Here is a 27,044-nt window from a genome sequence, read left to right as displayed (position 1 = left end):
TTGATTATTTTAGTGTATATTGTGGTCACATGCTCATTATTCTTAAATTAAGTTGTGGAATTAAATTACCACAAATAAACTGACACAAATCTGGAACAGTATAGGAGAACTGGTTGGTTTCGGGGCATAAAGTGCTTCCATGTGTAATCTGCTGTGTGCACTGCAGTGGATGGAAATGTGAAAGTTGAGAAGGTAGATAATATGCAATGCACAGAGGGTATGTCGCTCATGTCACTTATAGGCATAACATTGTTTGGAGCTGCACTGGAAGTCACAGTGACTTTTTTTTAATGTGGTGAATGCAAGATATAAGTATTTAACAGAGCTTTTTGTAACCTGTTGAGCCAAATTGCAAAACATCCAACAGCACACGAATGCAGCATCTCATTCTCACAGTAGCCAACTGAGCTGAACTGAGCTGTGGACAGAAGGACAATAACCGTGGCTCTGGGTTACTTTGTGGTACTGTGTGTGTGTGTGTGTCACCACATTGGAATGTCTGGCTACAATTTCACACCATAGCCAGTCCTCCGCTTCATGTAGTGTGTCATATACATTGTTTCCTCTAGCCCCAAATTATTTTTTACAGCAATTCACTACAGACTTGTAAACAGAGTCGTGTGTTATATAGGCTTGTTATGCCTATTTATTTTAACTTAAAATGGACTGCTTCCAGTGCAGGCCCCCCCCCCCCCAATTGAGAGACACCTTATGTCATCCACAATCAGTTGCCATGCTTGGTCCGGCCCTGGTCCATAATCTGCCAGTGTAACATCAGATGTGCCTCACCTCTGGGACAGGTTCAATCTCCAGTGGATAGTATTTTTGGTATAAATCTTATTATAATTTGTTGGCAAAGACCAACCAAATGAAGTCCCGCGCTCAGCAAATCCAAATCATGTCACTGCATTGGCTTCCTGGTTGCACCATTGCTTGTGTTATTAGTAAAATAGAAAGTAGGTTGCAGGTCTGCCTGTGAACGCCCCGCCAACCCCGCCCCCTGAGACACTGAAAGCACGTGCTTGAGAGAGAGAGAGATGCCCTTTTCCACTTCACAGCCTATAACTTCATTTATTTCAACTTGGAAAATGAGGGATTATTTTCCAATTCCCTCCCGCTCTGCTGATGGGAAGTCTTATGCCATCCGACAGGAATGTGCAACCCTTCCATTCCCCTCAACTCTCCTCCACCCAGGAGCATGCAAACCTTTGGGAATCCCCAGCTTGCTGATAAAAAAAAAAAAAAAGGAGGGCGTGTGGCTTTTCCAGCATTATCTAGCATTTTTACATACCAGCATATGCTCTCAGTGACATAGTTAAATATGACCTAGAGCATTGTCACATCTCCTGCCCCACTGCACCTCCATGAATGACATCATTTATAAGATAGCTGTCTATTGTTACTAAAATGTTATCTTTAACACTATTGGCAATTACATCATTGCAGTGTTGCTGAAAAAAAAACAAAAAAAACATGTAGGCTATTGACAATGTCCTTGCATATCTTTATTTCAACCAATCTCTAACTTTATACATATTAAAATGACATTCAAAGATGGACCAGAATTGTAGAGTGCAGCTGATAAGGGAGCTCCATTAAAATAGTGTGTAGGCAGTGGTGGAATGTAAGTACGCCTACATGTACTCAAGTACTGCATTTAACTTCAAATTTGAGGTAAATGAGATTCATTTTCTGCAACTTAAGGCAGACAATGAGTACTACTTGGAGGCTAATATTGTACTCCACTACATTTATCTCACAGTTTTAGTTACTAGTTGATTTTCAGATTACAATTTTGCATACCCTTCCCATCTGTGAAAACCACAAATCTCCAAATCTGGTGATTTAGAGTTTTTCTGATGAACTGAAGCATTAAATGTTTTATTATCTTAAAGGTCCAGTGTGTAGGATTTAGTGGCGTCTAGCTGTGTAACTACAGTGGTCACCTACAGTATCTAGAGCCAGTTTTTGGTTTGTCCCTTCTGTGTTACTGTAGAAACGTGACGGACTCCATGGAAGGCAACCCATGACGTCTGTGTCTACGTCTCATTCTAAGGTAACGAAACGAACAATTCCTATATTCAAGAGATTATACACTAATGTGAACATACCTACTAATATTATATTCCATTTCCGCCAATAGATCCTTCTAAACGTTACACACTGGACCTTTAAAGGATCTGAGTACTTCTTCCACCAGTGTAGAGTGTAGTTGAGTATAAGAGGAAGTAGATAAGGAAGAGACTTTGACTCTGAATTAAGAACTCCTTCTGGTACACCTTTTTATAAAGAAATTATTTTATTATGAACATACATATCTTCTGACATCAGCATGTACACACACTGAGAGATGCAGATCTATCTGTACAATACAAATTTCATGTGTGTATGAGAGTATTGACAAGCAATGTCGATAAGGTGCTGTAGATATAATGATAATATATAATCTTGTTTGACTATCTTGTAGACACACCTCTTACCTTATTTGATAAGTACAAATGTGTATTTCCTCTTCCAAAGCAAACCTCTTAACAGCAACCTGCTAAATGAACCATTAACTACTGTCTGTATTACCACTAATGTACTCTACTACTACTACTGTATTTGTATGTATGGACAGTGATAAAACACCAAGAAATAGAAGGCTTTTGTTTAGATGCCAGCAGCACACATCTGCCGCATTCCTCCCCACAGCTTGACACACCTCATTGAAAAACCAGGTGTTTTTACTGCCATGAATAAGGAACAATTACTTCTGGGACATCACTGTTTGAACTGTGACCCAACAGAGAACACGAAGCAGCTTTTTCAGCAGTTTTTTCGCCCTATATTATTCACCGCCAACTTTAAAACTTGCTGCTGTTCACATAATTTGTTAAATGTGGCCATAGTCAGATTGTAGTGTGAACAGGTCACAGTCCTGATATGACCCGCATGAGGAACGTAGATCTAAAGTGGCATACAAGTCACATAAATTCTGATATGACCGTTCAAACTGAGGTTTTATTGCAAAAAAAAAAAAACAATCACACATGTATCTGATTTGGACCACATATGAAAGTGGCCCAAATCAGAAATGAAAATATTGAGATTCCGTGGGATTTGTGCTGTTCTCTGTCATAAAAACAACAACAACAAAAGAACAGATCTGAGTCACATATGAACAAAAATATCTGATTTGAGCCACCTGCAGTGTGAATGTAGAGTTTTATTTGAAGTTGCATTCAAGAGCAAGTCCTTATTTTTGTGGATCCTGCCCTCTGCTGTCAGTAACTGTTCATTACATGTGCAGGAAGCCACTATTAAACTACTGTACTGTTAACTTTGATGCAACAGTAATTATATATTATCAATATGGGTATATTTTGGCACTAAAACTGTAGGTGGAAGATAACATAATACATTTTATACAGGTTAGTCCTAATTCTACCCTGTCCTACTGTAGTTCAGCCTTTTCACACTTCGCTCAGCGTTTCGCTGAAGAATCCCCCCTGCAACCGTAGCCTAGATCCAGAGTAAGGGTTATTCCACCATCTGCATGCAGTTAGCCCTCTATGGAAGGCACAAGGCTTTGTTTTACAAGAAGTGGGTTATATCGCAACACAATGAAACACACTCATTCTGCATGACTACACAATGCCTCACAACTGTGTGTTGTTTACAAAGGGGAAATAAACAAAGGTGTAATGCTCACAGAGACGAATAGCCTGTACACACACACAATGATTACAATCCACTCAGCCAGGTACTATTCTGAGCAACGGCTACCTGACTCAGTGGTTTGTTAAACAAAATGGTTGTAGCCTAGTTTGTACAATTGTCACCTATTGAGTCATGAGTAGAGCTGGGGTAACACCGTGGGCTTTGGGACAATGATATTAGTCCAGACAATGCCTCTACACAGCTTGGGTCTGTTCCACAAGTTTCAGTCATGTTATAAAGATATAAGATAATATAAAAGTGATTTATGAAAAGCAGAGGTTTTACAGTAAAATCTCAGGAGATAAAACAACCGTTAAATGTTGTAAATCAAAACCACAGACAAAAAGAGTTACAAATTCATATAGAATTTATTATTAAGTCATGATATACTAAATATAATCAATCACTATGCAGAAATATAAACATCTTATAGAATATGTTGATGTAATACATTACAGAAATAGTAAAATAAATACTATTAAAGCATAGTTTAAAAACCCTAAAAACAGTTTTAGTAAGTTTGTAAGGCTTATAGGTCCTGAAACAAGTGTTTAAATAAACCATTTGATGGAAATAACACATTGTGCTTACACTACCAGCATTCAAGTCAACTAAACTAATATTATGAGAAGTAAAAATCAGTGTCGAAGCAACTCAAACAAGGACATAAAATTACTGTAGCCTTGGAACATCTGAAGAGACAATGACATCCTACTGTACTACGAACAATGATTCAAAAAATGTCACAGTGCCTTTCCCCGACACTAAAGTACAATACTGGAATCACATGTGATGGACCGATTTTTTGAATTGGTTTTCACACTTTGACATGATGATCCTATTAATTATATCCCAGGGCTTGTCGTACAATGAACCCAAATTAATCATTTAACTATATTCTGCTCTTTAAAGCCAGTGGGCAGGATCACAATTACATTTTTATTAATAATTGGTATTGTGTAAATATCATATCAGCACAATCCTAATCAGAATAGCCTAACCTCTTCTTGCATAATGTTTGTGCACATTGAAATCAAATACTCTACTCTCACAGGACAGTGTTTTGTCCTGCATAGAAGCTTTTATTTAAGCTTAACCTACTGTGCCGTGCCCTATAGGACAATGGTAAATCTAAATATTGTCTTTGGAATCTGTTTACCCTCGTAAAGAAAAGGATTAAAGAAAAAACGCACACATCACCGTCACAATCTGAATAAACAAAACAATAATGTGCAAACTTAATAGTGATACACAGTTTACTTCATAAAAGTAATAACTATAACTGGAGGCAAGTCTGATGATGCAGCAGTGCTGACAGAGTTCTCAACAGGTTGAACGAGAACAGAAACAGCAGCATGTGGAAAAACATTAATAGCAGTCTATCAACACTAATTGCCTTCCTTTTCTAGCACCTAATTAAACATTTCTGCAACAGAGGACTGCAGTTGCACTCACACATCATGACAGTGGGAAGCTCCCTGCTAAATGCTAAAAATACAGGATGATTTATACCACACATAAACACAGAACACGCAAGGGCCTGTGCTAGAGACCCACACCCCTTGAAATAAGTTTCTACAAACAGTAACACATAAAGAACACCTTTGATTCACAGTGCAGCTGAGGAGAGCGGCGCACAAGGCAACCTCTTAGTGTGAAAGGACAAAAAACTATATTGCATCATTATTATCATTATTACATAATAAAGCACGTATATATACTTTATCATATAATAATGTATATATAACAATATATAAAGCAATATGCTTTTAGCAATAATTGCAATAAAAATGTAAATTAATACGATATATTTTAAAGGACCAGTGCGTAGGATTTAGTGCCATCTAGCAGCTCCCTTGCTTTACACTCCCTTTGCTCCTAGTGCAAAGAAGAAACTACGGCGGACACGAAACAGGTGAAAAACAAGCCAGTGTTTGGTTTGTCCATTCAGGGCTATGGTAGAAACACAGCGGTTCAACATGGCAGCCTCCACGGAAGGGGTCCCGTGGATAAAAACAGCTCATTCTGAGGTAACAAGAACATATAATTCTTATTTTCAAGTGACTATACACAAATGAAAACATACCTATGAGTATTATATCCAATTTCTGCCAGTAAATCCATCTAAATATTACACACTGGACCTTTAAGACTATTTTTAAGACTTTTTTTTTTTTCTTCTGGAAGTTTAACTTATCCACATTGCCCAAAACTCTTGATTCACCACCTGGACAAACCTGGACCTCAACTTGGCACAAGAACCACAGGTGGCTGTTTTAAGTCACAGAGGATGTCACAAAAACAATGATATTCAAGTGTAAAACCTAAGCATCATCTTTCATCTCTCTTAGGTCCTTGAATTAATTGAGGTTGTTATCGTCTAGCAATCCTTGTGTGCAGCTGTTAGGAGGATCATCATTTGTTAAATTATACTGACAGGTCACTGACACTTTTTCTACCCTCTGGCAAAGACAAAGTGCAATCCTTTGAGCATCATAGAAAATATATTTTTAGACTGCTGAGAACACAAATTTGATGCTCCAGTTCTAAGAAGACATTAAGTGCTAGCCAGCATGAGAGAGTTGACTCCTCCTGAGATTATGAAGAAATCTGTGTGGCCTTTGTGGGTCATGTCTTAGGTGCCTCATTAAAAATAATGTTAATCTTTGATTTCTTCACACAGGCATTTTAAAAATCAGTTTATCTGATCTGTTTTTTCAGAAGCACCTCACTTCATATACATATTAATATTCACAATCACACCTGAGAGCTGCACAGTACGAGTTGCTGGTTGCTGAGCAGCTCCACTAAGTGAATCTGGAGGTTAAAGTTCCCTACTTAAGGCACTTCAAAGATATTATTAAGAAATGATTAGCAATGGATTGGAAAATAATAGATATTAAGCCTATTGTATTTTATAATATAATATTATAATAAGAAATATATCACAAATGAATAACTGTATAAGAACACTGGGTTGGATTTAGGTGTAATTCGAATGGGCATTACAAGCAGTTAGGCAAGGGATCCCTGAGATAATTCTACAGCATGACCTTGTATTTAAGGAAATATTTTAGGATTTAATTTTCAGTTTTTATATTTCTTTTTCTTGTTGACTTAAATATTTTCAGCATCTTTGTAATAAACATTTCATTTGCTAAAAAAAACAACGGAGTGATAGTTGTATTGTCAGTACCACAAATACAGTAAGTCTTTTTTTGCGGATACTCATTTGATAACACCTAGTACATACCACAATAAAATGAAATATGTAGTGTGTTTTTTTTTTTCATGATTACCATGTTGTGTGACACAATATGACTGGTCCCAATGCAGTAAACCTCTTTGGCTATTTCATACAGTTTAAAGGGACTGAGGGTTTCCTTCATCAAACTGCTTCGTTATGGTGAAGTGCAAACTTTCAGTCCCATTTATGCTGTTCATATTTTTATTCAGGAAAAAATAATAAACCTCTGTTGAGTAGGTAGTTAGCTACACAAGCTCCATAGAGCAGGATATGGTTTGGGGCCAGAAACAGTTTTTCCTGCCTCTTATGTATGTGTTAATTGACAAAAAAATAAATGCATAACGATAAATTACCGGTTGACTCTCAGGAATCAACATGTACAGATGTACAGAATTCAATTTTGATTTTAATAACTACCATAAGCTCCTAACTGACCCCTACTAGATTATCATTCTATATTTCTGCCTTTAACTCTGCAACGAGCTCAAACCTGCTCACAGGTTTGCATGTAAATAACAAGTAAAATACAGAATAAATCTAAAACATATGATAGTGAAAAAGGAATAAATAGTAATACCAAAGTATTCTATGTTGCTTCTCCGTCATTTCTTGCGAGAGTTGGTGTACAACTTCCTAAGTGCTACTCCGCTTGTGCTCGCCACTACGCACAGCGCCCCTCCGAGGCTCCACAAGGTCGGTGCACGGTTAAAGAAAATGAACTGGAAGATGAATGCTAGCACCACATCGACAGTCCTCATCAGGGCCACCGGTCCAGCCTTCTCGATCTGTAGTGCCTTTGTGAGGAAGGTCTGGCCTGCAATGCCCAGGACAGCAATCAACATCAGCATCCAGCGATCGCGGCCACAGAATGGGATTTTCCATTCACCAAGGACGGATACAGTGATGATGCACTCAATGAAACCGATGACAGCGTAGTACCAGACAGAGAGGTAGTAATGGACGCTCTTTCCAATCTTGCGAAGAACAACAAATGTAAAAGCAGCCCCAAGAGCGCCTGTGAATGAATAAAAAAAATAAGAGACTGAATGAATACAGCAATCAGAAGAATAATGACAATTATAGGCAAACATATTACACTTAAATTATTTGAGTTAACTTTCACTTGCTAGTTTGTGTCTCTTCAGGTGACCATTGATATTTATATGATTACAAGTAACAACCATAACTTCTGGGAATCACTCCTTAGTTCCACCTGCAATTTTTCTCTACAGTTAAACAGGCAATGTTTCATAACTTCCACCTCCTTTCAAAGCCAGAATGCACTGGACATGTGTTGTAGAGGTCAGCCTATTTTGTGGTCTATTTTTAGGGAGGCAAAATTCAATTCAGTAGCACCTACAAAACAGGAAAAATCAGGGGAATGAACACTGCTATGGCTTGCGTAGCTGCTGAGGAGAGCACAGATGCACTCGCTGTTGAAAATATTGGTCTTTCTCTGTGTGAAAAGAGCGGGGGGGATAGTTAAAGTAAAGCTCCTGATTCACTGGTCGATCTGAAATTGGGGCACATAGTGAGACACTTCAATTTCCAGCTGGATGACTCAACAAAAATATTTGGCACATAATTGTTTGCAGGTGGGAAGCCATTGAGGGATCACAACTTTGTCGCTCAACAGGCGATTCTTGCTGGTTGGAAAATTCAAGTCAATTGTATTTATATAGCCAAAAACTCACAAATTTGCATCAGGGGGCTTCACAATCTATACAGTATACAACAGCCTCCATTCTTTGGCCCCCTAATAAAGAAAAACTCCCACCAAAAAACATTTAACAGGGAAAAAATGGAGGAAACATCAGGAAGAGCAGGAACAGAGGAGGGATCCCACCCACAGGATGGACAGACATGCAATAGATGTCTGTCAAGCAGCTAAAACTAGGTTTTCGGCAGAGTGGATAATGTCACTGTTTGCGACTGTGTAGGGTGCTTATAACACTGAAAGAACCTCAACCCAACACTTTCTCACACAGAGAGGAGCTATTCGACCACCACAACTGGATGGAGAACCTCAGAATAGAACTAATTGGTAAGACTGAATCTCCCAGTGGACCCAGATGTGCCAGGGGACTTTGCTGTATTGCCTTTGATCTACTTATTATGGTCAAACAAACTTTAGCGCTATACACACGCAGTATGTAGAGTTTTGTAATCGTATCACCTGCAAAGGCAGCAATAGTCCCCTTGATGTGGTTAGCGTAGTTGCCCTCAATGCCACGTACATCCTCGCCAAAGATGAATGGTGGTCGGGCGATAAGGATGACTCCAGTGAGGGTAAAAACGGTGAACACACAGTCCCAGATTGTACATCTCTCCTTCAGGAAGACCCAAGCCAGGAGGGAAGTAAAGACTGGATTACTAAGGAGTTGGACAATGGAAGAATAACAGTAAATAATACATAATAAGAGTAATACATGTATCGCTACAGCTGAATAAGTTCAAGTTAAGAAAAAAGTGGTGAGAAATGTCAATTAATGTCTCAGCAGACTTGTCTCATATGAGGTAAACAGCTCTATTTAAATCCACTTTGCCAGATCTTTAATAAATAACTGACAGAATATTGAAAAGATAAATAAATGAGGGGGAAGAATCAACCACAATCGATTAAGATCCTACATACTCTCACCTGAACATGATGACGGTGGCATCCGCTAACGGCATCTGCTGAACAGCATAGAAGAGCAGGATCATAGCATTGGAACCAATGAAACCCCGAAGCACCAGATATATACGTTTATCTCTGGGACCAAGGAAACCTGTCCTGGAGGAGCAGAGATATGAGGATGACGGATGAATGAATGACTAGATGGATGGATGATTAGATAGAAAGACCAAATTTTAGAAAGAGACGGATCGAGAGGAATTGAGCAGCAAAGTGAGCTGAGAGATGACAGACGGGTAGATTTAGGCAATGTGGAGATGACTGAGATGGATGGACAGAGGAATGGGTGGGGCTGAAAAGAGAGGTGGTTATGAATGAATGTAAAAACAAAGAGGAATGTAGAGGATGGATGGATAGATGAATAGGTAAATGAATGAGTAGCAACATTGGTGCTAGTCTTTGGGAATTAAGTTTAATTTTGATTCTTGGGGTCACAATGTGATTCTTATATAAGTTTTATTTAACAATGCCACTTTAATCATATAAATGGATGGAGAGCAAACATAATGATTGTTAGAAGCCATATTTTATTTCCCTTCATATACTTAGTACTTGTTATTTGGATGATTTGTGGTTTTTTACTGTGTCTGGTGGAGGGCATGTTATTGTATACATTGTGACATAATAGTTTTTTGCGTGGCTTGTTTTAAACATGATGTATATATATGTTTATTCAATCTACTAAGAGAAAATAGTGGACATCATCTTTAAAACACACATATGTCTCTATAACAATTTAAAATTATACTTTTGACAGTATTTCATCGCCAAAGTTGTTTATTTAATGTGTTTTTTGTTGCACTTCAGAACTGATAATCAGATGTGAAGTTTATTGTATAGTTCAATAGTGTTGTTAGGTGAAAATAATGCAAAATGAAATCATAGATCAATGCACTTAAAAATATAACGTTTGGTACTTCATACCATAGTGTTTTTCATCAACAGGGCCGAGACGAATAATACATGTCTCTCACAGTATTTTGACAACTTAAACTTGTTTGAGTAGTGATTGTGTGTTGAGCCAGGATACTTGCCTATGAAGTGGATGGCAATGCATTAAAACAAGTGCAGGAATCCCAGGGAATAAACAGCTGGCAGAGATTTGCACTAGCTCTAATCTAATCACAACATACAAATTGTTGGTTTGAATTAAAGAGTTTTTGGAGTCTTGTTGTAGCTAATTATACATATAAATTATGTGCAAATCTTAAATCTGGGATTCAAATGTAATTGTTTAAGTGTAGAAATCAGAATGTTTGAGTTTTTCCATCTGGCTTACTTGTGGTAGATGAGCAACGGCATAACAAAGAGCATCTGGAAGAAGCAGCGTATGGCGCTGATCTCTATGGCGTGGACTCCCTGGATGGATTTCACCAAGAGGGCAATGATGGAGAAGAAAACTGTGGACAGGAAAGCATAGAACAAGCCAATACCGGGACATCTCTTTGGTTTCTCCGGGCCTGTGAAAGAGAGAGAAAAGGAGGGGAGTGAGTGTGGGGGAGCAGATGGGGAAAGAGAAGGGCCACTTTACGTGGGGGGGGTCACTGTTCCACATTGGTTATTTTGTTGTACTAATGTTGATACAGTAACTGCAGGATGGGCCAGTGTTATTGAACTCCCTGTGGCCTGGGTAAAAAAAAAAATCAGTGGATAAAACCACAAACAAAAGATTTAAAGGTTTGCAAACCCTGCCTGTGGAGCAATAAACTGATATGCTTGTGGAGATTACATTTCAGCCTGAGGTCACCTGGGCATCTTTCTTTGTATTGGTCCACAATGTGCGGTCTACTTACCATTTTATGTATCACATGCGGTATTTGTTTTCTTAGCCTAGCACCCAGCCGACACATGAATGTCCATTCTCCCTAACCTTTAAGATGTCATATTGTAATAGTGCCTGCACATTTGTTTCTGTATAGAGGGTTTTTATATATATTTAGTTCCAGTATAATGCCTTGTGGACACAGGCAGGATGATTATTACAGTGTTACATCACTGCGTTTACTCTAGTACTAGTGTCATGTTTCAACAGGTACAAAGGCACACTGTTCTATTCCAGAAATATGAGCGCATTTCCCACTTCCTTGTAAATGTACTTAATAAAGCCAAATCACCTTCCTTCCTCATCTAGAGCTACAATGGGAAAACCCCAAATAGTTTCACACCTCTTCTGTGAATGGGCACTTATTTAACGAACTAGAGTATCAAGCAAAATATATCCACATCGACACTGTACCCATATGAATGGAAATGTTTTAAAACTTTCAAACAAGGTCTCATTTATAAGCGTAAAATGCTAAAGGACTACATGCATGGTGGCCCTAGTGCTGTGAAAGTGCACAGTCATCCATCCTCTTTAAGGATGATGCAAATGTTAAGCTGCTTTACAGCAGTTTACCGGCTACACACTCAGCGACTGATTTGCTGATATTTTAGGCACAAACGTCGTGAATGGGAAATGCGCATTATAGTGTATTTATTATTAGGCACGAGCCCTTAATTAAGAGATACAGACTCTTGGTAAGGCAACTCGACATCTACTAGGCCTATAACCGTTAATAAATAACCATAAACTGTGACGTAAATCATATCATGAGATGACGTTTAAATGACGTGACACTTGCGCCAGACTTAAACACAAAGAAAGGCGCCTTAACTTTATAACAATGTGTACAGTGACTTTAACTGTGCTTTCCTTCGACCGCATCCCTGCTTATAGGCTAATGGCCTTCACGTGATATCAGCCACGTTATTACTGATACATGACGTTACCCGGTTGTATAACGTGAGACTATGTCGGAAGTGGCTGCTTATCACGTTACTCCTGCATCTTTTTCAACTCCCCCCCTCAGAAAAAAAAAATCCATCACAAAGTTCACTAACACTGACGCCCGGACGGGAGACGTGTACCACTTCAGTTTAAACGCCGCTGTATTAACTAAGTGCGTGCGGCTCTTCTACCTTCACGAGCGCTTTCTTCTCGGGTTGCGGGCTCGCTTCTGACGCAAAACGCCGGCGGGCACAGCGCGTTCCTCTCGCTGCCTTCCGGGGGATGTTCGCGTCCTCTCGCTTCCTCCGTCTCCTCAGCATCACCGTCGTAGTCACACGACACACGACAGTTGCTCTGCAAGTGAATCCTCTCCGCCGTCCGCTCATCTTTGCCACACTCGTCGTGGTCGTCGCTGCCGCTGTTTGAGCCATGGCTGTCAACTTTGTGAAACACTACGGTAACGTCGTCCTCTACGGATAAAGCCCGCTCGTGTGTGCAGTGGTTACAGTCGCCCATGTTAAGATGAGACGGCTGAGCGACAGCATGCCTCGGACAGAGTGCTGTCCGACTTCTTTGGTGCCCTGAGTGACTGAGGAGACAAGGTTAATGACTAACCTTGGTGGCAGGATACAAACTCCCATGCGGTGGTTACTTTTCCCACAGGGGGGCAGAACTGAACCCAAACCAACTCTGTTGGACAACATTACCCAACGTTAACGCCCATAGAGAGGGAGGTAGTGGGAATTTTAACCAACCAAAACTCAGCTTACACACATTTGAGCTGTATGGAATACATTAATGATTGTAAGAAGCATTGAAACTCCTCATGGTTTCACTTAATATAACCATGACGTACACGACGTGGTGTTGCATTATTAGGAACTTTTAACTCATAATAATGGGATTTTAGGATATTTGACAAACCTAACCATGACTGATGAGTTGTATGCTGGAAGTAACTGGTGTTTTTGTTGATACTGCTGGATCTTTTTTTACCCATAATACATAAATTCATAGTTACACCCTTTCTGTTTACCACCACAGTGGGGTGCCCACAACACACTCACCGGCTCAGTGCACCGAAACATATGAGCTACTGTTAATATCAGCTCAAGAAGAAGTTTATAAGGCCAAGCAAACCCATCAGGAACACATAAAAAGACTATATCTACCATAAGTGAATGAATACCAGTCCAGATTTACTGTGTGAGAAATAAAATAATTTTACTGGCAAATAAAAGAGCAAGAGCAACAATAAAAGAACTAAATGTCTGTTTTAGCGTTTTAGTGTTTTATTACTACTGTACATAAAATACAATGAGCAACATGACAAAGGAGTAGCTAATAACCTCCATCCTTACCTAACTAGATGAGACTGACACAATTAAGCCTATACTGTTCTGCAGAAGTAACGTTACACAGCCTGTAAGGAGGTGATTCTTGTTTTGTTTTTTTCTCATATCTTCACTAAATTCTATATCTATGAAAAATAAAACACCGAGTGTGGTCCCCTCTACATACAAAAAGCAATATCATATAAATTACTTTACACAGTATTATAAAACCGTAAACATTATATTTGGCAAATTGTTGTCAGTGAAGTTGTTAATTGTTATCAGAACTCTGTTTCCTTTGTGTCAGAATAAGAGGACCGCGTGAAAGCACAGGTACGAGGTGCTGCACAGTGGTTGGCTTTTTTAGTTTGCGGAGTAAAGACAACAATGGTTTTTGTCAATGAGGGAGAAAAGGGGCAAGGGTGCAGTGAAAAAAGGGAGGGCTAGGTGACACAGTGGGACGCTTCTAGCAAGTCATTCATCAGGAATCAACACTGTGAGTGTCCGTATCATGCATACAGTCTTGCTCAACTGATGGTCAGACTAGATGTGACAGAGAAGGTTTTTTTTTTCTCAGTTTCTCACAGTGTTTAGTGGATTCTGGATGTCACAGATAGGGTCACTTCTTTAAGTGTAAAGTAATTACAAAAGACTGATGGAACACGGGTTGTCTAGCTGCCAAATTGCACAATAAGAAAGGACATAACTCTCAGCAAATAGTCCAATTTCTACCCACATTTGTGAGATTTAAATGCATAGGACTCCCTACCAGTCAGCCAAATTGAAGGAGCTTTTTGCATGAATGGTGAAATGTTTTTAACTTTAGTATAGTAAATAGAAGATGAGATGAACCTACATAAACAACCCTGCTGCTTCTGTACAATATCCATATATTGCATTCCATGTTGAATAATCTCGTGTAATGCCATTTTACTCTGAAGTCAATTTTCCTGAAGGGCTTTGTTAAATTAAAGACGACTTAAAGAAAATTTGACTCGTGTCTGTAGTTTTGCCCCTTTCTCTCAAGAATATGTACCTACTATTGAATGGTCATTAGCACTCCTAAACTCCTAAGTCTTTCCTATCAAATTCCTACAATAGATACAAAAAAAAATGTATGGAGTTAAATTGCCAAGACATTTGCTGTGTAGTAACTGCAAGTAGACCTGCAGAGTTAAATAACAGACAAAAACTTGTGACTTCATAGCTTGTTTTTCCTGAAAGATAGTCAGTTCACACTTTGAGTGGAATTATGTTTTTGAAATGGAGAATAAAGCATTCCCAAATGGTAAGGATTTAAGTGAAAATACAAGGGGTTTATGAAAATGAAGTAGTTGCTGAACATAGGCATCAGGGATTGTGTAGAATATATTTTCTGTGTCATGGAAATGGTGTCAGACCACTCAGTCTACACTTAACCCAACAGAAAGGCCCCGAATCGTATTTGAAATATCTCTTTACATAGCTGGAGCTCTGGCTTGAAACTTCCCTTTGTTTAAACTCGGGTGGGAATTGCTGGTGGATTCTAATGAGACTGCCAAGTTCAACAAAACCACAGAAGAAAGCATTTGAATGGTAGTGTACATAATGTGTCCCAAACGGATGATGGGTTTAATTACTCAGATCGATCATGAGGTGCTCATATATCTGAGTTTTTCCCTTGAAGCTGGATGCGAGCAGGAACACTCGGTCGTCAATGGAAACCATAGAAAATGCACGAGGCGCCTGGATGTTCAGCTCCTGAGATGGGACAAACTGGCCCCTCTTGGTGTCCCATTGGTAGACCCGCGTCAGTGAATAATCGCTGCCCAAGATGGCATACTGCCAGTTGCCGATGGAGACAGGCTGGAACACCATAGAGCCACGGGAAGGAAATGTCTGGACCTCTTTGAACATGGCTCCGTCCCAGCGCATCACCTTGGAGTCCCCGATGAATCTTGTCAAGCATATAAACAGCTCACCTTTGAAAGGGACAAGTATTCAAGGGACTGTTTAGTTTACACATTCAGCTTCTAAATCTGGATCTGACATAGAAAAGCTTACAAAAACAGTTTATGTAATTCTAAAATAATTCATAGCTCGTTATGAAACTTAGGAATAAGTCACTAATAGATAACATGTCCCTTTAGAAAGAAGAAATACAGAGAATATTATACAGGTTTTTATAGCAGTTGACAGTGATATTACCTCTTACCCCCTTCAAAGCAAATGCCTAGGATGTGCCAAGGAATGAGGAACTATAGAGCAATAAATTACAGCTTAAAGTGTGAGTCATTGTTCTCTGGCAGTGTTTTTTTCTATTAAATGAACAATACTAAAGGAAATGTTGACCCTGGATCAAAGTCCCCTGCTAATCATAGCCCACACGCTGATTACTGAAGTGAAAGTACTAATACCACACTGTGAAAACAAACAGAAAAGGTCCCTGTCAGTGTTTTACTATTATATACAATGTTTTTTAATTAATATTACTGCTGCAGTAATGTGTTTGTTGTATTTTACTGCTGTAGCTGTTTAAGGTTGAGCTCATTTTAAGTGGTTTATTTATCTTAAGAAGAACATTTTCTAAATCCATAAACTTAATCCTTTAGTTTATCAGACAAATGTAACCAAATTTGGAGTTACATGGTTTTCCCTGGACAGAAGAGGTATGAAAAACTGTCAGACAAATGTAATGAAGGAAAAAGTACAATATTTGCCTCTGAGATGTAGTTGAGTACTAGCCTAAAGTAGTCTGAAAAAGAAATACTCAAGTAAAGGGCAAGTAAGTTTGTTGAGTTTGTATACCATACTTAAGTATGTATTCAGTTACATTCCACCACTGGACACACCCCAGACTTACTGCATAATCCTAGCATTAAACACTGAAAATGGTATCTACAGTACATGTATTGTATATGCAGTGCTGCTCCAAGGACAAACTAACTCACATCCACTGATGCTGTGATACTACAGTGTGCACATGTCTTTTTAGTTAGTGAAAAATAAACCCTGCGTGTGTACCTTTGACCCAAAAGTGTTTGACAGAGAACACGTCCTCCATGTCTGGTATGTCAGTCCTGCGGTCAAACTGTTTCTGGCCCCTGTTCCACTGGTAGACAACAGGCCTCTGGGAGCTGCTGGATAAGATCAGGTGAGGTTTGTTGGAGATCTCCAAATATTCTACATCTGTGTCACGGAACCACGGGTGGAGTGACTGGTGGGAGTAGAAGCCGTTGCCGTTCCATTTGTAGACTGTTGTGGAGCCGGCCTGTGAGAGAAACATGTAGAAAATGTTAACTCAAGTCAACTTTATTCAAAACACAACTCACTGTGACACATACATTCGGAACTAAGTGATTAATAGAATCTACAAAAACAGTGTATGTGGCCAAACATGAGTGTGTGTATGTGTGTGTGTGCGCGTGCATGAGTGTCCCCAAACATATGCGAGAGCATATGCGAACATTTGGCAACGCCAGGGTAATCAGCAGAAGCAGATGCAAACAGACTGCTCGAGAGAAAGGACACCAGGGGGACAGACTGGCTGACATGGTGAGAAGAGTAATTTAGAAGAGCAGTATGCATGCAGGGGCTGGACAGAATAACAGGAACACCTGTACACTATAATGTAATCAGATACCATGAAATGATTCTTAAAGCCCTGATCAATTACTTGTGAGTGTTGGACAAGCAAAAGTAGCCAACCTTAGAGCTGTCAGCGATGACAAAGAAAGACTCTCCGTCGATCATGAACGTCTCTATGTCGTTAGGTTTACGAATCTTCAGGATGTCAATGTCCTGGATCTTGATGAACTTGTTGGCCGAGGTGTCACGTTTGTAAATGTGCGAACCCCCAAACAACTGGGCCACGATAACAAAGAGGTGGTTGTCAATCACCATGGGCTTGCAGACCACAGTGGAGGTGCCTAAGCAAGAAAAGAGAAGGCGATGCACATAAAAACATTATAGAGTAATTGTCTACTCTCTCACTCTAATTTGTTTTGCATCCTCCTAAAGAGAACCTAACCACACTGACAATCAATCAATATACAATTCCTCTACATCTTATTTATGCCCCCTTTAACAAATTCCTATTAACATTACCATTTGAGGTTTACTTGTTTTTTAGCTCACTTTCAATGGTGTCATAGGTTCTGAAGGTCATCTCGACATGATCCCATTCCAGGAAACTGCACGTCCCAGCAAAGGGTTGGGCAAACACAACATACTGATCTGTACCGAAGGTGAAGGCCTCCACCGAAATTGACTCAAACTTCAGCGACTGATAGGAAGCAAACTCTGAAAAGCGTGACATGGCAGTGAATAAGACATAAGAGATCAGTCACAACAGTAGTCACAATAAGAGCAGGAAGGAAACAAGAGAGTGAAAATGGTGAGGCAGTTAACTGCTTACAGAGAGCCATTGTTAGTATAATGCCTCTATAGCAGGGGGCCAGACACGGGAAGATGATACCTGCTGTGATGCAGTCAAAAGATTGTGGCAGCAGGTCATTGAGCTTCTTCCCCTGGTTAATTGGCGGGCTGCTGCAGTAGATCTGGTCCAGGGTGGCATTAGTGTTGTGCATCCACTCCACCAGCCACTTGAGCTTGCAGTCGCATATCAGGTTGTTGCCCCGTAGATCCCTTCATGCATTTATGAATCACATGGGACACAGTTAACACATAATATTTACTATTAAAACATGTATTTTAAACATATGCTTTATATTTCAAGTCCCTGCTCAGTGACTGCTCACTCTACTGCTGTCTGCCTCTCCGCTCCTTGGCTGCACATTGGCTTCGAGCCAGGGAAGGCACAACAACAAGTGTCCTATCTCCTGAGTAGTCTGTGCTCGTCGCCCACTCTCAGTCTGAATTGCTGTTGACCTTGGATGTGTGTTCTGAATCCTCACAAGTGTAGCCTGCATTATTCCAGCTGATTGTGGCAGCCAGGATTCAATTCTTTTCTCTGTAACTGTGTTTACCTTTTACCCTGGCATCCCAACCCGAGCTTTCCCTTTTCTCTCCTTTACTTCTTTACCTTGTTTTTCTTTTCTCCACTGCAGCAGGGAATGGATTCCTCTAGAAATGTTTATTTTCTTACTCTGTTTCTTTACTGGCTTCTTTCCTTTACATCCTCTGTCTAGTGTTGGAATTGTTTTCCCTTTTAGCACTCTAACCTTATAATATTACTGTACTTAATCCCACAGTTTTAGAAAAGAGGGAGGTAGACAAAAAAGGATTATGCCATATATCTCTTCCCACCCCTCCCCAATGAATCACTACAGTACCAACAAATATTACATTTGAGCTCTATTGTTCCATTATCCTACTTGGCTATTTCAGAAAAGAATACCAATCAAGCAAACTATGCTTGATTGAAATCAACAGAGTTACACACATAAATCCACAGAAATGGCGGTTTTAGAATCAATCAATCAGAAAAGTATTTAATCAACTGATTACTAAATGTTCTGTCCCAACAAAACACCCTGTGTGAGAGACAGACTCAACTCACACTTTGGTCAAAGCATCCATGCCCTTGAAGACATCTTTGGGCAGCGTCTCAAGGTTGTTGTAAGCCAGACTCCTAATCAACAAAAAGCAAAAAAGAATACACACAGTCATTGAATTGGAGCTAGACTGTCTCTCTCCACATAACAGACACTGAGTCATTACACTCTATTATAGGCTTTTCATTTGCTCTGTAAGCCAGCTTCAATTGAGTAAGAGTATAACAAACAAATTCCCCTACCAATAAAAACTACAAGGAACCAAATGTAAGCGAGGCACAAGTCAGAATGTCTATGCCCTGACAATATTTATAGGACAAAGGGCTAAGTGGTGAAATGGAAGGGCATTAAATCATTAGTGGTTCGGTAATTAAGGGAGAGCAATTACACTGAGTATAGGGAGGGAATATAATTTCTTTGCAGGGTGACATGCTGTTCTTTACACACCAAGCTTATCCATTACATGGAGACGCAGATGGTGGTATTTAATTCCCCTAATATTGGTCATACTAAAAAGCAGTAATGTTGTTTTATGTTTTCGACCAGCTTAAACAGTGCTCTACTCTTCTCCAAGGCTGTCAAGTGGATGATATCTTTGCTTTCTTTAAAACCAACCAACCAAAACTGGCCCTATAGAGACATTTCATTTTTGGGAGCGAGGGGCTAAACTTCAAACCAGAAAGAGATGTGAGTGAAATGAAATGTCGGCGTAATTCATGAGGGCTGCATTATTTATCTGAGAGTCGGTTTTCCAGGGAGAGAGGCCATTTTGCTTTGAGTTTGTGGAAGAATGCACTCTCCAAACAGAGCGGCAGAGTGGACCTGATTCCAGCAGGAACCCTGCCTGTGCCCCTTAATAATATATTTACTGTATGTGATGCACTTAAAATTCCCCCTAATAATGCATTTATTCATGATTTTATGTAATGAAAGTTTGTTTATTTACTCAAAAACTAGCGTTCGTGGAACAAGAAAAGAGCACCTTATCCCACCCTTCCATATGACTTTCTGAGTCGTGTTAGAACAGATTTTAGTAAACCTTAACTTACATTTGGAGCTGTTCACACATTATTGGTTAACAGCAGCTTAAATGCAAATTGATTCAATCCTAGATGAAAGACTCTTGTCCCAACAGTCATTAAGGGCTGGTCTGTTAACAAGATCCCTTCCAGTAGACGGTAAAGTTACAGCTCTGATTATGTCAGACAACAGTCAAACAGAACATGACGCCTGTGGAGACTCTTTGTTTACATATAGTATGTTGGTTTAAGTATGATACTGTCTTTCCTGATTCTCTTATCGCCCCCCCCACACACACACACATAAATCTTCTTCCTTTTATTACCAAGATTTTACATTAGTTGATGGACATGTCCATTCAATAAAAAGGCTGCGAGCAACAGGCACATTAACTTAGCTTAGCTTAGCATAAAAGCCGAAAACATGAGAAAACACCTAGCCAGCCTCGGTCTAAAAAAACCCACCACCTCTAAAGCTCCCTAATTAACATGCTGTATCTCTTTTGTTTAAATTCGTACAGAAACCGAAGTGTGAAAATGACACGCTGTGACTTGGATGCATGGGGTTATGGGCGGAACTATCTCTTGGCTGGGGCAGTGACTTGCAGGAGTTGCCCTGGCAACCTCACAGACAATCCTCCAGAAAGTCACTAATGAACTTTCCCAGCTGTTTCCCCCATTTACAGTCTTGGTGCTAAGCTAAGCTCACCGACAGACTGACAGCGGTATCAATCTTCCATGGAACTAGAAGAAGAACACAAATCAGGCTGTTTCCTAAAATGTCAAACTGCCTTTAAAACTGCATTTAACTCAGGGCATTACAAGCCTTGGAGTAAAACACTAATAACAGCTTTTCTAGATTTACAGAAGAAAGTAGTTTTTATAGTAGTTTTAATAGTGAAGCATATCTTGGTCTGAATGAAGTCACTGCTTTCTCTCTCAGAGCATTGGTTGGATAGCATTTTCTCTCGTGTTGATTGTACCCTTATTAATGTGATGTCTGCTGCAAGAGTCATCAAGGCAACAATCCCTCTGATGTGGATCGTTACATGCTGTCTGGCAGCTTCTACCAGAGAACTCAGTGTCAATAATATCCATCAGTGCTCAAGGCGCACATTAATGCAGACCCTTATCAAGCCTAGGACAATCTTATGGATGTATTTGCTTGAATTTCATTGTGTGAAGTTATGCTATTGATGTGTTTAACCCTTTTATTTTTGCTATATCCCAGCATATGTAACACATTTTATTTATTTCCTCTACTGTCTGATACTGTACATGAGGGATGGGGCACATCCCTTAATACTGTATCTAACACTAATATTTGCATTTATTTAATAATGCTTCTTTGTCTTATCATCAGAGTTTTACATTCTCTCACCTAAAGCATGCATGAATAAATGCTGATAAACTGTTAAACCTCTCATATTTGAGTTTGTTCCTCTGAAGAACAAAGTGTCCTATATTTGAAAATATGATAGGGGGAAGTTAAGAATCACCCATCCATTCAGACATCAAGTCATGCATGATGTGGAACGCAAGTATTGACCCATTTGGCTGCACTAGCATAAACCTGAAATGTGTTAGGAACGACCTCTCAGAGGCTTAGGGACAGATTATAGGTCACTCAGTTTAAGGTTACAGTACAGTTATATTTAGCTGTGACCTACAGGTCACTCACATTCTCACCTATCTTTAGTTTTGGCAAGCTGGAATGTAATATAGTGTTTACAAAAACTGTTTTTAAACTGTTGTTCAGCTGTTTCCCAAGTCAAGACTTTGTCAGCATAATTCATGTTAACAAGTGATGCTATTTTTTGAAATATTTCCTAAAAACCATGAAAACAGATACAATACATATATGCATTGCTTACCATACTCATAATATACCCCACAGCATTAATCTACTTTTCAATACCAATACCAATAACTACATATTAAGAAAGTAAAGCTATATGACAGCTAAAGTCACAAAACCATTCATATTTGTGTGTCAAAAATGCAATGCAACATCCAGATCTGCCCTTCAGCAACCTGATCCAGCTGACACCTTCAGCCAGTAACCTTGGACATCTCCACTGGCAACAGCACTTCTGTCTACCTTAGCATTTCAGGCACTGACAAAGTGATGCAGGGAGAGAAAACAGGAAATTGATTCACAGTTTTATGTTAGAATACCTTGAATACTAATATCACATTACCTCTCCCTCAGAGAAAATACTTAACCAGAGAATGTGAAAGTGGCTACGCTGATTGTTGATGATTAGGGGTAACGATAAAATAATACGTTTTAAAAACTGGAAAGGCAGGAAGGAAAAAGAAAAAGATAAAGATAGACACGTTTTCTTGGACAGGAATAAAGGAGTAAGGATGTTTTCCATGGCCACCAAAATACTTACAGATGTATCAGTGCTTTCAGGCCCCGGAAAGCAAATGGGGATATCGATGCAATTTTGTTATTTTCAATAAATCTGTGAATGAGACATATTTTATTAGCATCTTCATAGATTAAGATAGTTGAACTCTATGTAAGTAATCCCCACACAAATATTAAATATACTGTGACACTAAAAAACTGAAATCCTTTCTGCACATCTTGTCTCTATGCAGATGCAGCAGTTACAGTGGGTTGTATATCTGGTAGATTAATTCAGGAATAAATGTCAAAATGAATTATATTTTAAAGGCCCCGCAACAACCAACCAGGTGTTTTCAGTTAGTCTACTGTCGCTAATTAGACTTGTGCTCTGGCTGATGTTGGGTGGAGTTACGATAATGTCAGCAAAATGTATGAACTAATAAGAATCATGAAGATGAACGCTGCCCTCCCCCTAGTCAGGCAACATAAGTGAAAACACCTGTGTAGGGCTCAAAAATGCCAGCATGCATGCCAATATTGCTTGATTGTTGGTGTGGTGTAACAAAAATAGAAAGTAATACATCTTTTTGCTCGTTACTCGATAACCAACATTTCGATTTCAAAGCTGCGTACACCTTGCATTAACTCCTATCACTGACAGCATGCAATTGGAAAACAGTTTGACCTTTCACCTCACAGATGTATATATATCAACTATTTACAAATTAAAGATCAGTACTTACAGATATTCAAGGTGTGGTAAACCCTGGAATGCATCCTCATCAATTAGGTCAAATGAATTTGCTGTGAACAATCTGTGAGGGGAAAAAAAGAAAACTGTAAAAAATGTGTATAATTGATTTATGATTTTACTATAGTTCCCACAGTGTTTGGGAACCAAAAACCTTGTTGTTGTCTGTGGACTGTGTTGAACTTCAACAGTCAGTGGGGAGAAAATGTTAAGATTACAAAATACAACATAAACAGATAAAAACAAAACCTGTCAGTGTGTCTTTAAACTCATTTCATCATACTGGGATAAATAACATCAGTAAGTCCAACACAGAGGGAAAGAAAGGGTGTGAGAGTTACTGTGACAGACAACAGACTCATTCAGCATCTCTGCCCACAGTATGTGGTTAAAGAATGAATTAAATGAATAAAACAGAAGAATGGCAGATCACTCCTACATGGTTTTCATGAAATGAATGAAAGAGAGAAATGGATGCCTCCTCCCACGTTCCTGAGTCACCCTTCAAACCAGTAATGTAAGAATAGTGTCCACCAATAATACATTGTGTATCTCACTGCATCTGCTCATTAAATCTTATCACAAGATTGTTGGACCAACAGTCCTCTTCCATGGAGGCGGCCCTTAAACTGCTATAATGGACAAACCAAACACTGGCCCTAGATAGGGCCTTTTGCTTTTTTGTGTAGTTTTCGAGTTTTGTAGCCACTGTGATTTCTCCTACTAGTGTGTTAGTTACCACTGTTGGTTGACTATATCCTCAAAATAAGTTCAATCTCATTAATACTGCAAAACTTTTCAATCCTGAAACGTCCCTAAAAAAAAGACACCAAGATGTCAAAATGCTATATATAAACTCCTCATGTCTATTTCTTACTGCACGCTCAGGAAGCCAGCAACCCTTTACACCCACAACGTTGGTCATAGAGAAGCCCCATTGATTAAGTAGCACTCTAATGGAGGTTAAGATACTTCAGGTCACCTTGGCAGTAAATAATGAGAGGGGGGCGATGCTACTCATTCACTTTACCGAGTTAAATTTATCCTCCTTCTGCTCACAAGCCTTCGTGCACACAACCAGACTGATTGAGTCTCATATGGAAGAACTGATGCCAAGAAAAATGTTGAGATGAAATGATGCTTGGTAACAGTGTGCTGTTATGTGTGATTAGAGAGCGCAGTTAAGCCTGATTTGCAATAACACATTTATCAACACACTCTAGTCTCACCAAGATATATAATAACAATAAAAGTAATATTAAGCAACCCCATAGTTCTGTGTGTGCAACTATTATTTTACTGTTATTCTCTTTTTTTACAAGAGCTATCTTTGGAGGAAAAAAAAAGAACATGTTCATTATTTATCTCTGCCTCTCTGTATCTTCCCAGGAAAAACACACATAGCTGCTCTCTCCCCAACCCCTGCTGTTAGTCGCTGTAGCCATGTGGTCTATTGCATAATCCTGACACCATTACAGAGAATCCCCCTTTAAATCTGCATATCAGCCTCAATACAAATCCTCTGGGGAGCTCCTGCCTTATTGTTTGAACACTGATAATAGATTTACACCCAGACAGACAGACAGACAGACAGACAAATAGACAGACAGGCAGATAGATAGATAGATAGATCTATACTCACAGCAGTTGCAGGGCAGGCGTGTAAACAAAGCTTCTTCCTGTGATTTCATTAAATCCAGACTTGACAAACGATCTGAATGGATGGAGAGACACATATTAAGGAGGGATTGAGTTGAATGCATTAAAATAAATACATAATAAACAATAAAGATGAAATCTGGGTGTACTGAAAGGCAGAGAATGATTGTTTTCATAAGCTTTTCCTGACAATTCACCACAATAAAAGGCACAGTAAACGTCAGAGTCTGTTCGGGACCACTTACAGTGAAACGACGTCGGATGGGAAAGTGTGAGGCACAGATCGGACATTCTCGCACAGGGCGTTATCTTTGGTGCAGGTACATCCAACGGGGCATCTGGGCTGCCTCACTCTCCGTCCGTCTGCTAAAACCAAGCTGACAGCGGCGACCCAGACCAGGAGCGTCCATCCTTTCCATCCTCTCCATCCTCTCACTGCTCTGCCCGGGTATCCCATTCCTTCTGTCCCGGTCGAGTACTATCACTCCTGCACATGCAACTTCTCGGCAAAAAATCCTCCACGGTTAGGAAATATTAAGTGTTTTTGATTTTGTTTTGTTTCTTTGTTTTTTTTAAATGAATAGTTTTCTGGATCGTTTAATGACAGAAGCTGGTGTTGGTGCGCTCTGATGCAGGCTTGTGTCTATGCTTCTTGCGTCTCAATAGGAAGGCACCAGTCCAGCGGATTCGTTCTGCAAGGCGCAGGATTACAAATGCGGGGACAGACAGGACACGAGCACAGAGAACACTCTCAGGTTTTCTTTCACTAAAAAGGGAATTCTCTTCAAACCTCCCCGAATAAAACACCCCGCCGCTTCAAAATCTGCTCTATTTCTTATTAGTTTTTACAAATAAGTTGTTCCTGTAGGCTATACTCAACGTTGCAGCCATGAAAAGGGGTGAAAATAAAAGCGCAAATTCCCGTGAGAGAGCAAGAGGAAGCGAAGAAAGGGAGAGATGTAGGAGGAGAGAGGGGGAGAGAGGTCCCAAGGTGCGCTTTTTTTTATCAGCACTGCCAGCTATTATTTATGCGCGCTTCAGAGCCGCGCATGGTTAATGGGAAGCGGCTATTCATGAGGCTCTGTGCAAATGCACCTGCCTCACTCATTCAGAGGCTTTTCTTCCCTGCGTTGGCATAATAATGACATTAACCGTGGAAAAGGAGATGAGTTTAAACCCTATGCTTTAAAATAAACATGTAATGTTAATTCGGTGATATTGTGCCATAAAACGGGCTTGGTAAAGTAGGACCTACTGAGATTATGACGCAAAAACCTAAAAATGAATAGCATTAATTAAAATGTTATTTATTTTATTCCTAGAAAATCTCCCTCTTAGTCTTAACTTCTTAACACAGTCTTAACAGTCTTAACAGATAATAAATGTATGCTATAAACCATGTGGTATATACATGATAACTCAGCACTGAATTTCATAAATATTTCTGCTTTTCTTCAGACAACAACCGGATGAGAGTCCTTCATGCTCTTTATAGCATTTGTCTGTCCCTTCCTGTCTTTCTTCAATCCCACACTGAGTCCTTTGTTGAGTTCAGTGGGTCGTGGAAAAGTCATAAAACACTGGACTTCTGTTCCCGGACTGTGGCGAACTTTCACCTCTGCCAACCCCTAATAACCCCAAGTAGTCAATTATACAGAAACATTCAAATAGCACAATGCCCTCTTTATTTTCCATCTACAGATCAAACGCCTACATGCATCCTCTCGACGATGTCCTTCAAAGGAAATTAACGATATAAATAGCCAATTAATCAGTGTAATTGGGGCCATTTGTTTAGAATGAAAGTCAATGTCAGTGTACTCTTCCTGCCCCCACCCTCCAAGTAGATTATTCACTGGTCCACGGTTTGTGGTGATTGTCCTCCAATAAATATTTTTTTTAAAAGGTTAATGGGTGAATACTGGTATTCATATAGGCGTGACACATAAAGGAAGCTCCATTAGGTTACAATGGAAGTAGAATGCCTTTATTGTCACTATACACATGATACAATGAGATTAAAAGCCAACT

General features: G+C 39.5%; 2 protein-coding genes across 2 annotated transcripts; both read right to left on the bottom strand.

Moving 5' to 3' along the window:
* Positions 1-6,915: 6,915 nt before the first annotated feature.
* slc35g1 (solute carrier family 35 member G1) lies at positions 6,916-13,170 on the bottom strand. Its single transcript, XM_035658621.1, has 5 exons — positions 12,588-13,170; positions 10,906-11,086; positions 9,591-9,725; positions 9,126-9,322; positions 6,916-7,964 (listed from the first exon to the last, which is right to left on the bottom strand). The coding sequence occupies exons 1-5, from the start codon at positions 12,910-12,912 to the stop codon at positions 7,552-7,554; spliced, it is 1,251 nt and encodes a 416-aa protein (XP_035514514.1). The 5' UTR covers positions 12,913-13,170; the 3' UTR covers positions 6,916-7,551.
* Positions 13,171-13,650: 480 nt separating this feature from the next.
* lgi1b (leucine-rich, glioma inactivated 1b) lies at positions 13,651-26,028 on the bottom strand. The gene is made up of 10 exons (XM_035658608.1): positions 25,259-26,028; positions 24,997-25,068; positions 23,347-23,418; positions 22,644-22,715; positions 19,231-19,302; positions 18,187-18,356; positions 17,847-18,011; positions 17,418-17,638; positions 16,734-16,980; positions 13,651-15,691 (listed from the first exon to the last, which is right to left on the bottom strand). The coding sequence occupies exons 1-10, from the start codon at positions 25,468-25,470 to the stop codon at positions 15,342-15,344; spliced, it is 1,653 nt and encodes a 550-aa protein (XP_035514501.1). The 5' UTR covers positions 25,471-26,028; the 3' UTR covers positions 13,651-15,341.
* Between the last annotated feature and the right edge of the window lie 1,016 nt (positions 26,029-27,044).

The sequence above is a fragment of the Morone saxatilis genome, unplaced genomic scaffold (assembly GCF_004916995.1).
Source record: "Morone saxatilis isolate NCDOM2014 unplaced genomic scaffold, NCSU_SB_2.0 Contig1, whole genome shotgun sequence".
In the NCBI taxonomy this organism is placed as follows: domain Eukaryota; kingdom Metazoa; phylum Chordata; class Actinopteri; family Moronidae; genus Morone; species Morone saxatilis.
This window is presented reverse-complemented; position numbering and strand designations above follow the sequence as displayed.

Excerpts from the sequence above, each read along its gene's own strand:
- slc35g1 (XM_035658621.1), bottom strand. The coding sequence starts at position 12,912 with ATGGGCGACTGTAACCACTGCACACACGAGCGGGCTTTATCCGTAGAG. Across the intron at positions 9,323-9,590 it reads GCCACCGTCATCATGTTCAG|TAATCCAGTCTTTACTTCCC; the intron begins GTGAGAGTATGT and ends CCAACTCCTTAG. Across the intron at positions 7,965-9,125 it reads GACTATTGCTGCCTTTGCAG|GCGCTCTTGGGGCTGCTTTT; the intron begins GTGATACGATTA and ends ATTCATTCACAG.
- lgi1b (XM_035658608.1), bottom strand. The coding sequence starts at position 25,470 with ATGGGATACCCGGGCAGAGCAGTGAGAGGATGGAGAGGATGGAAAGGA. Across the intron at positions 22,716-23,346 it reads TTACCACACCTTGAATATCT|ATTTATTGAAAATAACAAAA; the intron begins GTAAGTACTGAT and ends TCTCATTCACAG. Across the intron at positions 18,357-19,230 it reads ATGGATGCTTTGACCAAAGT|GGATCTACGGGGCAACAACC; the intron begins GTGAGTTGAGTC and ends AAATGCATGAAG.